This window comes from Zea mays, chromosome 3, assembly GCF_902167145.1.
Source record: "Zea mays cultivar B73 chromosome 3, Zm-B73-REFERENCE-NAM-5.0, whole genome shotgun sequence".
Classification (NCBI taxonomy): Eukaryota; Viridiplantae; Streptophyta; class Magnoliopsida; order Poales; family Poaceae; genus Zea; species Zea mays.
The window spans coordinates 127898556-127910853 of NC_050098.1; the positions used below are offsets into that span (position 1 = coordinate 127898556).

Genomic DNA, 12298 nt, shown 5'->3' on the forward strand with positions numbered 1-12298 from the left:
GCTTCTACAAATTTATCATGTTCTTCATACAATAAATCCTCTTGCTTTTCTAAAAGTATATTCCTATCATTCAAGGCATCAATCAATTCATTAATTTTGTCTACCTTGGTTCTATCTAGTCCCTTAAATAAGCATGAGTAATCTATCTCATCATCACTAGACTCATCCTCACTTGAAGAAGCATAAGTACTAGTATTATGAGTGCTTACTTTCTTCTCCCTTGCCATGAGGCAAGTGTGACGCTCGTTGCGGAAGAGGGATGACTTGTTGAAGGCGGTGGCGGCGAGTCCTTCGTTGTCGGAGTCGGACGAAGAGCAGTCTGAATCCCACTCCTTGCCAAGATGAGCCTCGCCCTTTGCCTTCTTATAGTTCTTCTTTTTCTCCCTCTTGTTCCCTTGATCCTGATCACTATCATTGTCGGGACAGTTAGCAATAAAATGACCAAGCTTACCGCATTTGAAGCATGAGCGCTTCCCCTTGGCTTTGGTCTTGCTTGGCTGTCCCTTGCGACCTTTAAGCACCGTCTTGAATCTTTTGATGATGAGAGCCATCTCTTCATCATTAAGTCCGGCCGCCTCAATCTGTGCCACCTTGCTAGGTAGCGCCTCCTTGCTTCGTGTTGCCTTGAGAGCAAGGGGTTGCGGCTCGTTGATCGGACCATTCAAGGCGTCGTCCACGTACCTCGCCTCCTTGATCATCATTCGCCCGCTAACGAATTTCCCAAGAACTTCTTCGGGCGACATCTTGGTATACCTGGGATTTTCACGAATATTGTTCACCAAATGAGGATCAAGAACGGTAAATGACCTTAGCATTAGGCGGACGACGTCGTGGTCCGTCCATCGCGTGCTCCCGTAGCTCCTTATTTTGTTGATAAGGGTCTTGAGCCGGTTGTATGTTTGTGTCGGCTCCTCGCCCCTTATCATCGTGAACCGTCCAAGCTCGCCCTCCACCAACTCCATTTTGGTGAGCAAGGTGACGTCGTTTCCCTCATGAGAGATCTTGAGGGTGTCCCAGATCTGCTTGGCATTGTCCAAGCCGCTCACCTTGTGATACTCATCCCTGCACAAAGAGGCTAGCAACACAGTAGTAGCTTGTGCATTTTTATGAATCTGTTCATTAATAAACACAGGGCTATCCGAGCTATCAAAATTCATTCCACTTTCCACAATCTCCCAAATGCTTGGATGGAGAGAAAACAGGTGAGTACGCATTTTGTGGCTCCAAAATCCGTAATCCTCTCCATCAAAGTGAGGGGGCTTGCCAAGTGGAATGGGGAGCAATTGAGCATTTGAATTATGCGGGATGCGCGAATAATCGAAAGAAAAGTTTGAGTTAACCGTCTTTCGTCTATCGTAGTCGTCGTCGTCCTTTTGGGAGGAGGAAGATTCGTCGCTGTCGTAGTAGACAATTTCCTTGATGCGCCTTGTCTTCTTCTTCCTCCCGTCTTTTCTTTTGTGGCCCGATCCTGAGTCGGTGGGCCTGTCATCATTGGGCTCGTTGACGAAGGATTCCTTCTCCTTGTCGTTGATCACCATCCCCTTGCCTTTAGGATCCATCTCTTCGGTCGGTTAGTCCCTTTCTTGAAGAGAACGGCTCTGATACCAATTGAGAGCACCTAGAGGGGGGTGAATAGGTGATCCTGTAAAACTTAAAAACTTAAGCCACAAAACTTTGATTAAGCGTTAGCACAGTTAATGCCAAGTGGCTAGAGAGAAGATCTTGCACAATACGATAACCACAAGGAGTTCAACACAGAGAAGACACAGTGGTTTATCCCGTGGTTCGGCCAAGTACAAAACTTGCCTACTCCACGTTGTGGCGTCCCAACGGACGAGAGTTGCACTCAACTCCTCTCAAGTGATCCAATGATCAACTTGAATACCACAGTGTTATGCTTTTCTTTTCTTATCGCGTTCGCGAGGAATCTCCACAACTTGGAGTCTCTTGCCCTTACACTTGAAGTTCACAAAGAAGCACGGAGTAAGGGAGAGAAGCAACACACACAAATCCACAGCAAAATGCGCACACACACGGCCAAGAATCGAGCTCAAAAGACTATCTCAAAGTTCTCACTAGAACGGAGCTCGAATCACTGAGAATGACAAACGAATGCGCAAAGACTGAGTGTGGATGATCAAGAATGCTCTAAGGTTGCTTGGTCTTCTCCTCCATGCGCCTAGGGGTCCCTTTTATAGCCCCAAGGCAGCTAGGAGCCGTTGAGAGCAAATCTGGAAGGCCATTCTTGCCTTCTGTCGTCTGGTGCACCGGACAGTCCGGTGCACACCGGACAGTGTCCGGTGCCCGATTTCCTTCCTAAAGTGGCGCGGCCGACCGTTGCAGATCTGGGAGCCGTTGGCGCACCGGACAGTCCGGTGCCCCCTTCCGACCGTTGGCCCGGCCACGTGTCGCGTGTAGATTCCGCGGCCGATCGTTGGCTCACCGGACAGTCCGGTGAATTTTAGCCGTACGCCGTCGGCGAATTCCCGAGAGCGGCCACTACACGCCGAGTCAGCCTGGCGCACCGAACAGTGTCCGGTGCACCACCGGACAGTCCGGTGCACCACCGGACAGTCCGGTGTGCCAGACTGAGCTGAGTCTTGGCTGTACACAGCCAAGCCTTTTTCACCTCTTTTCTTTTCTTCTTCTTTCTGTTTCTAACACTTAGACAAGTATATTAGTACACAAAACCAATGTACTAAGGCTTAGAAACATACCTTTACTCTTGATTTGCACTTTGTCCATCCATGAGCATAAATTCACATTTAAGCACTTGTGTTGGCACTCAATCACCAAAATACTTAAAAATGGCCCAAGGGCACATTTCCCTTTCAGATGGTCTTAAGATTAGCTTTCCCGTTGCACATGATGTACATATAATATCAGATGGTTTAGGGAATTTAGCAGACTTTAAATCATGACTGATGCATATACCTGTGATTTTCTGCATCATCCCTATTCCAGGGTGACCAAGACATGCATGCCATGTCTTGAATGAATCTACATTCTGAAAAATCACTTTGTACGTAACATGAGGTACTGGTTTTATGTATGTGTAGTACAATCCGAATGGAAGTGAAGGTATTCTTTCCATAATGTTAGCGCCATATTCAGAAGGTTTGGAAAATGAGGAGAAATTCCTCATTATTTTCTGTATGAGTAGAAATATGTAAACCACTTTTCCGAATATCTCGAAAACTCAGAAGGGTACGAGTTGAATCGGGATACAATAAAGCATCCTCGATAGTGACTTGTGTACCCATAGGGAGCGTAATAGTCGCTCGTCCAGAGCCAACTATTTTCGTATCGCGCCCAGCGATTGTCAAAACATTTCCTGACCTCTTTGTGAGAGTTTGGAAATATTTTGTTTCCCGAAGAATAGAGTTGGTGGTACCACTATCTACAAGGCATAATTCTTTCTCCATTGGATTGACTTCCGCATAATCCGACAGTTTTTTTTCCCTTTGATGAAGAACTTCTTGCCTCCGGTCGTCTTCTTTTGGCCTTTGCTCTTTTTTTTGAAAGCAAGTGCTGATGACGTGTAAGAAATAGAAACTGTTGTGCGAGAATGAAAACAGGGACCGTGTATTCTTTATTGTTGCTGATATTTATACATGCGGAGTGGACGGAGTAGGAGCGGGTACAGTACACGACCAAACGCCTCAATGGAGTAGTGGATACGTGCTATCAAGGGTCACATCTCTTGAACCTCCCTGGAACGTCGGCTGGGAGTAACTGCTTAGATCTTGTAACAGTTTGGTTTCTAGAGACTAAGTTTTAGTCTCTATGTTTTATTCTATTTTAGTCTCTAAATTATTTAAATATAAAAACTAAAACATGAAATAAAATGGATGAACTAAAATTTAGTCACAAAATCAAACACCCCCTACTTACTGTAATGGTAGATGTGGTGTGGCAGCGGACTCCCTTCCCCGATTTCAGTGTGCTTTATATGTTAGTCGTGTAAAAGAGATGGTATTTTATAAGTCCTGTTAAAAATGGTAATGTAAGAGAGATGGTACTTCCTTCATCGATAAATGTTTGTCGACATGTTGTTCGTGTCAATTAAACTTTCTTAATTTTAACTAAAATTATAAAATAATTTTATTGTAACATTATAAAAGGAGATTCAAAGATCTGATATAAATTTTATACTATAAATATTAAAATTTCTTATATCAAAGTTAAAAATGTTTGACTCCTTAAAAATAAAAATGGCCAACATTTATGGACGAGAGTATTTTATAGAGGTAGTAGGTATAATGAATTTAAGAAAAAGCTCTGCACAGAGTTGAAAAACTGGGGGAGAAAGATTTCTGACATAAGAACATAGTAAGAACAAAAATGACCAACATTTATGGACGAGAGTGTTTTATTAAGGTAGTAGGTATAAAGAATTTAAGAAAAATCTCTGCACAGAGTACAGATACTAGCGGAGAAAGATTTCGGACATAATGAGGTATTGAGGAAAAAAAAATATAAAGAAACCGTTTTGCTCCCAAAACTCTTCGAGGACAAGAAAAACCAGGACCCAACAAAAGCTGCTAGCTATTCTGGGTGGGAGTTTATCAATTTCATTAAATGCCACATAACATGACAGCCTAAAAATTGTGGTAAACAATCAAATGAGAATGGCCTCCTAACTGGCAAAAGGTTGAAATTAACAAAGAATCGCAAGCTCAAAAACAAAATACGAGCCAGCAGTATGCAGAAACAAATACCGAAAAGAAGAATACCGTATCACTTAAGGTTTGCCAGTAGCCGCGATAACATTGAACCGACCGACTATCACGAGGTCCAAAAAAATAACCACCACAAAAGTACCAACCAACCACAAATAAAGTTTAAGCGGACACACCGCACCAACTGACGATAACTCTCGGCAGCAACTGGGCCAGCCAGCAACTGCAGCACACTCAAGACTGACAACAAACCGCTTAGTCCACCTCCTCGATCTTGGGGCCAGGGCCGCCGCTGCCGGCAGGGGCGTCCTCGTCCATGCCGCCAGCGCCGCCCATGTCTTCACCCGCGCCCTGGTACATCTTGGCGATGATGGGGTTGCAGAGGCTCTCCAGCTCCTTCATCTTGTCCTCGAACTCGTCCGCCTCGGCGAGCTGGTTGGCGTCCAGCCAGCTGATGGCCGCGTCGATGGCGTCCTCGATCTTCTTCTTGTCATCGGCCGGCAGCTTGGACGCAATCTTCTCGTCCTTGATCGTGTTGCGCATGTTGTAGGAGTAGTTCTCCAGCGAGTTCTTGGCCTCCACCTTCTTCTTGTGCTCCTCATCCTCAGACTTGTACTTCTCAGCGTCCTGAACCATCTTCTCGATCTCCTCCTTGGAGAGACGGCCCTTGTCGTTGGTGATTGTGATCTTGTTCTTCTGCCCCGTTGTCTTGTCCTCGGCAGACACGTTCAGGATGCCGTTGGCGTCGATGTCAAAGCACACGGTGATCTGTGGCACACCACGGGGTGCAGGGGGGATGCCGGAGAGCTCGAACTTGCCCAGCAGGTTGTTGTCGCGTGTCCGGGTCCTCTCACCCTCGTAGACCTGGATCAGGACACCGGGCTGGTTGTCCGAGTAGGTGGAGAATACCTGCTCCTTCTTGGTGGGGATGGTGGTGTTCCTCGGGATCAGCACTGTCATAACTCCTCCAGCAGTCTCCAGACCCAGGGACAGAGGGGTGACGTCCAGCAGAAGCAGGTCCTGCACCTTCTCATTGCCCTCACCGCTCAGGATGGCAGCCTGGACAGCAGCACCATAGGCGACAGCCTCATCGGGGTTGATGTTCTTGCACAGCTCCTTGCCGTTGAAGAAGTCCTGGAGCAGTTGCTGCACCCTGGGGATCCTAGTGGAGCCACCAACAAGTACAACGTCATGGACGGTGCTCTTGTCCATCTTGGCATCCCTCAGGCACTTCTCAACAGGCTCCATGCACTTCCTGAACAGGTCCATGTTGAGCTCCTCAAACCTGGCACGGGTGATGGTGGAGTAGAAGTCGATGCCCTCATACAGCGAGTCAATCTCAATCGTGGTCTGGGCAGTGGAAGACAGAGTCCTCTTCGCCCTCTCACAAGCGGTCCTCAGCCTCCGGAGAGCCCTGGGGTTGCCAGTGATATCCTTCTTGTTCTTCCTCTTGAACTCCTGGACGAAGTGGTTGACCATCCTGTTGTCAAAGTCCTCACCACCAAGATGGGTGTCACCAGCTGTGGCCTTGACCTCAAAGATTCCTTCCTCAATGGTGAGGAGGGAGACATCAAAGGTACCACCTCCAAGATCAAAGATGAGGACATTCTTCTCACCGACACTGGTAGCCTTCTTGTCAAGACCATAGGCGATAGCTGCAGCTGTTGGCTCGTTGATGATACGCAGCACATTAAGGCCAGCAATCACCCCAGCATCCTTTGTGGCCTGCCTCTGTGAGTCATTGAAGTAGGCAGGGACTGTGACCACAGCATTCTTGATCGTGCTACCAAGGTAAGCTTCAGCAATCTCACGCATCTTGATAAGAACCATAGAGGAGATCTCTTCAGCTGCAAACTGCTTCTCCTCACCCTTGTGCTGGACAACAATCATTGGCTTCTCACCAGGCCCAGAAATGACCTTGAAGGGCCACAACTTGATATCACTCTGGACAGACGCATCACTGAACCTCCTGCCGATGAGACGCTTGGCATCTGCATATGAACCCAATCATGTCAGAAATGCATTCTAATACCATACAATTTGAAATGTAACACAACAACACTTCTGTTAACAAATACAAAACTTTGATCAATCAAATGATATCTGCTTATGTAACCAAGTATACCTAACTAATAAAAAACTGACATGAGTCAAGATACCAATAGCATAAAGGTCAATCAACAAACTCCAATAATCAGACTGATTTCAAAAAAAATACAACTTGCTAGCTAAGAAAAAACAGACGTCAGTTTTTTCAGTCATAATCACTTGCCCAAACAGATAATGTAAACGGGCATATAGTAACTGGAAGCTCATAAATGGTCAACCAGTGTCGCAAGATCCATTCCCCTTTGTTTTCTGCCATGTTTCGAGACACACAATCACGAAAAATGACTGCGAGTCAGATACCAAATGGCATTGACTGCAACAAATTACACACAGAAACACTTTGCATGCAATAAAACTCAAACTGGCAGTGCAATCTCAGTCGAAAGATGGTGATTTTTGCTGTACTAATCACAGTGGTTCAGGAAATTGTCTTGCATCACGGATTGCACATAAAAAACAACAAATACTATAGACTTCACAGAACTACTGCCGAATTACAAGTTACTATAAAACTGGCAAAAGTTTGCAATAAAATTGAAATGTAGGAGATCAGATGGTAGTGCATGATGTGATCATCACAGTGAATGCAGATATTTCCTATGTTATGACTTCATCACTTCTCCAGTAAAAATTGTACTACAACGTGAACGTTCTACTCAAGTAAATCTCAACCACATGCATGATAAAAAAATAAGAGCAAATAAATAGCAGTACAACATTTTTAAACGTTGGCAATCAAAGCAATGATTGATGTGCAGAGGTGCCAACCACCAATCATATAAGGTACAATCTAAAACTAGGGAGCCAATAGTTGTAGCTAAAGCAATATGATAAGATAATGAGAGATCAGATGGAGATGCATAATGTTGGCATCATAGTAAATACAGATATCTCGTGTGGATACAAATATCATCACTTATCCCATTACTTAACCAAATAAAACTAATGGTTTTCATTTTGTCATGGCTGGAAGAAGAAAAACCAAACACAAAATCGAAGGAAACCTAAAAAAACTCTTGATCTGCAGTTTCAGATTGAAAACCACAAAAACTATGATAGCATAGTTTTCCATCACTGGCATCAGTGGAATAAAGCGCTTGGGGTAATTGTTTCATCATCAATCTGCCAAGAGTTGACAAATAGTACTGCAGAGCCTTCGGACCAGTATTATATACCAAATAGGTGATAAAAAACAAATAGATCTAAAGCTACCATGACAAACAATAACAGATCTAAACCCAGCCAGAGGAAAAATAACTACGGAACTACTACAGATCACAGTCGCCTTCAGATCCAACCGATCTAGACAAAAACATAGCCAAACTAGATCGGATCTGAGCTACTTTTACGACAGAAACTTAAACATATCAAATCAAGCAGTAACGTAGATGGGTCGTATGGGTCAGACAAAACCGCTAGTCACGGTAAACAAAACGTATCCGAGCTAGGAAAGGAGTAAGAGCCTAAATGGTGGAGTGTACTCACCAAAGACGGTGTTGATGGGGTTCATGGCGACCTGGTTCTTGGCCGCATCTCCGATGAGGCGCTCGGAGTCGGTGAAGGCGACGTACGAGGGCGTGGTGCGGTTACCCTGGTCGTTGGCAATGATCTCGACGCGGTCGTGCTGCCACACGCCGACGCAAGAGTACGTCGTGCCGAGATCGATGCCGATAGCCGGGCCATCGCCCTTGCCGGCCATCTCTTCTTCTCACTCAGCGGTTGCGGAGCACGGGAAGGGATTGGCGGCGGCTGAGAATGGAGCAGGGGACTAGGGTTTCGAGAGGGCGAGAGACTGAGCCGGGCAGTGGCTTTTATAGGGAACAAAGGGCTCGTCGTCAGCGCGTGGGCTGTGGTGTTCTAGAATGTTCCTGGGCGCGTCGTGGGGACATCTGAGCCGTTGGCACGCGATCGTGTGAACGAAGGCGCATGGCGGCGTCTTTTCCACGGGCGCCTTTCGGCTATTTAAACGGCCTTTTTTTTCCTTTCTGGTTGCTTTCACGTGAGTAAAAGGAATCTTTGACGGAGGGATGGGTTGTGACCAGATCTCAGCCCAAGTCATATACCATAAGTGCTGGCCGGCCCGCTTACGCTTAGAACCAGCCCACAGAGACAAGCCTCCCTGATGAGTCATTGTTTCGATACTCAATATTCACCCCAATCCACGTGTAATAAAGTGGATTAAAGTGTAATTTAAACTAATTTACACTCTAGTTCACCTCAATACACATGTATTGAAGTAAATATGAGAGTATCTAAACAAGGTCTACATTGATGAAGAAACTCGATCAAACACCATACGAGCTCTTACAATCCCATGCATCCAAATAAGCTCTACGAGAAACTTAAATCTCCTTTGATTATATAGGGGATTTGAGTTTCTAAACTAGCCCTACAAAATTATTGCATTTTTTATCACATCGTTTGGAATAGACGTAGGTTCTTTTTGAAATAAAAAAATTGTGCATAAATGTAGGTTCTAGCTCTGAGCTTAATGGAGTTATGGAAGATGGAGTCAACAGAGCTCTAGGAGAAGTTGCAATTAAGACCAGCAAAAAAGTTGGATGAAACTTCTAACGCCTTGTTCCATTGCGTTTGAATTGAAGAAGATTAAATCTTTTTCTATTTATTTTTTATTAGGGAGGGATTTAATCTCCTTCAATCCCCTTTGATTCGGACACAATCAAACAAGTCCTAAAAAGTTTGACGAGTATGGGTAAAAACGGGACGTATACAGACGGATAGGGGCTCATCTTGTATCCTACCCTAATGTATTTCAATCGGATTCGGGATCATATACAAATAGTTAGAAACGGGATAGATACGGATACAGCGACCAGATATTTATTTGGACGGATAAGTGACGGATACATATGTTATTTGGTCGGATATCAGATACTTGTCGGATAATGCATGAGCTGCTTATCATAAAATATTCTTGTTCAGCCAGAAAATTGTAAATAAATTATCAAGACTAATAAACATTTTATAAGCAGATAACCTCAAGTCCCCACATAAAAATGATAAAGTAAAATATTGATTATGTTGAAACTTTGATACTTGAAGTGATTTTACGTGTAACTCACGCAATAAATAGAAGTGAAATAGAAGAAACGTTGACATCTTGTGCATTTTATGATCCCATTATTTTTATTGAGTATATGTGGTCTTATGTTGTCCCTATGTATAATTTCATAAATTTCTGATGCTATTTGTGCATTATTAATTTTTTGTACAGTAAATCATCAAAATGTAACTAAATTCACAAAACACTCTAGTTTCGACCGAAAATTGCAAATAAGTTATCAAAACTAATAGGCATTTTGTACAAAGATAACCTCAAGTGCCCACATAAAAATGATAAGTGAAGTATTGATCATGTTGAAACTTTAATACATAGAACGATTTTACTTGTAACTCACGCAGTAAGTGGAAGTGGAATGGAAGAAACGCTGACATCGTATGAAATTTATGGTCTAAATGTTTTTAGAACTATATGTATATTGTTCCTCCGTAAAAAATAAGAATTTTTAAAGCTATTTTGTGTATTATTATTATTATTTATATAGAAAATCATCCAAATGCAACTGAAAAAATTCCAAAAACTAATAAACATTGTATACTAAGATAACCTTAAGTTCCCATGGGAAAATGATAAAGCGGAATATTTATTATATTCCAAAAACTAATAAACAGTCTAGCTAAGTACTCCATGTTCCTGCTGCAGGTACATCCGGCTGCAGCCCAATAGTCAGAAAAGGGAGATTGAGGCCATGAGCTCACGTATTGAATTAGAGGATGTTTGGTTCCTTTAGTCACGTATTATTATTTCTAAATTTTAGTCCCTACAAACAAACACTCGCATAGAAGCTGTAGAAAAACACTGTTCCAACTAGTCAACCACGTATGGGGAAAAAAAGATGAGGACCAGCGGCGAGAAGGAAAAATGAGAAAACGACCAAAATTGAGCCTACACTTCGTTGCTACGTATAGTGTTGCTGACTTGTTAAGGCAAAGGGGCAAAGTGGACAATGTTTACTATTCTGTGAAGTAGAACCAGGCGTCCTTACTTCGAAGGCCCAACATCCTGGTTGTTGGGGTATGCTTCGTAGCCGAAGATTCTAAAGAAAGAGAACACCTTCGAAAGGTCTTCTCAGGAGCAAGCGCCGAAGCTATTATCTATAAAGCTTCGGCACAATGACAGATCTCAAGATAAAGAGCCGAACCGACTTAAAGATGGATTGACTTAAAGACCCATAATGTTTTGTGTCATTATTGTAGTCGATTATAAAGGACATAAATGTAATTTTACGCAGATTGCACCCTGTGCCTATAAATAGGTGAATAGTACCCCGACACTGTTCATGGAATCCTGTAATCACTGGCACATTACGCTTGAATTATTGCTTTCCGCCAAGGCGAAGGTATAAATGTGCCCAAATACTATGTTTTAATATTTATATTCATACAATAAAATGTGTGAATATGTTTTATACTTTGTACTTCATTTTTCATTATTCATTGTTTTGCAAGTATGATCACGAAGGTAAAATCTTCGTGATATTTTACTCATGACCTTCGTCCGAAGCTCATTGGATCCTTGGGGAGACAATGCTTCATCGGACGAAGGGCTTTAATACTTAACATCTTTGTGTTGCCTTGTTCTTAATTCATAGCATTTGAGAACAAGTCCCCAATATTGGCGCCCACCTCCGGTGAACTCACTTCCACTTTCTGAGCTGATGGCTTCGTTCAAAGCTGGAGTTGCTTCGGCTTCGAAGCTCGTACTCCCGATAACAGGCGGTTCATGCTCAAAGACAGCCAACAAGAAGCAGAAGAAGGAGGCACAGAGAAGGGTACAGCATGTCGGGGTGCAAGGACCCTTCATCAAGTCAAGATGGTCCCACATCCCGATTACCTTCTCCCAAGAGGATCTTCAGCTCAAGGATTACCTTCACAATGATGCTATGGTTATTTCTTGTGTTATCAAAAGATTTTTGGTCCACAATGTTCTGGTCGACACAGGCAGTGCAGCGGATATTATATTTGCTAAGGCCTTCAGACAGATGCAAGAGCCCGAAGATAAGATCCATGACGCCACACATCCCCTTTGTGGCTTCGGAGGAAGGCAGATTGTAGCACTTGGCAAGATCACGATACCAGTGACCTTCGGATTTATCAACAATACAAGGACTGAACAAGTTGTGTTTGATATTGTTGACATGGAGTACCTTACAACACAATCATTGGTCGTGGTACTCTCAATGCTTTTGAAGCAATTCTTCATCCAGCATATCTTTGCATGAAGATACCTTCGGATCAAGGGCCTATTGCTATTCATGGAAGTCAGGAAGCTGCCAGAAAGGCCGAAGGAAACTGGACAGATTCAAAAGCAATCCATAACATAGATGGAGCCGAAGCTTGTGAGCAATACAAGTACAGAAGGGAGAAAGCTGCCTCGGCTGATCAGCCGAAGCCCATGCTCTTATGTGACGATATAGCAGAGCAGA

General features: G+C 43.6%; 1 protein-coding gene and 4 non-coding genes across 5 annotated transcripts; all 5 read right to left on the reverse strand.

The window, feature by feature from the left end:
- Nucleotides 1–4555: 4555 nt before the first annotated feature.
- On the reverse strand, nt 4556–8533 carry LOC103650526 (probable mediator of RNA polymerase II transcription subunit 37c). Its single transcript, NM_001319757.1, is given in 2 exon segments — nt 4556–6673; nt 8277–8533. Coding segments are annotated over 2 exon segments (1950 nt in total). The 5' UTR covers nt 8491–8533; the 3' UTR covers nt 4556–4937.
- Nucleotides 6964–7103, reverse strand: LOC111591227 (small nucleolar RNA F1/F2/snoR5a). The gene has a single exon (XR_004857466.1). It is a non-coding gene; the product is annotated as a small nucleolar RNA F1/F2/snoR5a (small nucleolar RNA).
- On the reverse strand, nt 7160–7239 carry LOC111591277 (small nucleolar RNA Z196/R39/R59 family). The gene has a single exon (XR_004857492.1). It is a non-coding gene; the product is annotated as a small nucleolar RNA Z196/R39/R59 family (small nucleolar RNA).
- LOC111591276 (small nucleolar RNA Z195/SNORD33/SNORD32 family) lies at nt 7335–7415 on the reverse strand. Its single transcript, XR_004857491.1, has one exon. It is a non-coding gene; the product is annotated as a small nucleolar RNA Z195/SNORD33/SNORD32 family (small nucleolar RNA).
- On the reverse strand, nt 7817–7918 carry LOC111591214 (small nucleolar RNA Z194). Its single transcript, XR_004857455.1, has one exon. It is a non-coding gene; the product is annotated as a small nucleolar RNA Z194 (small nucleolar RNA).
- Nucleotides 8534–12298: the final 3765 nt, after the last annotated feature.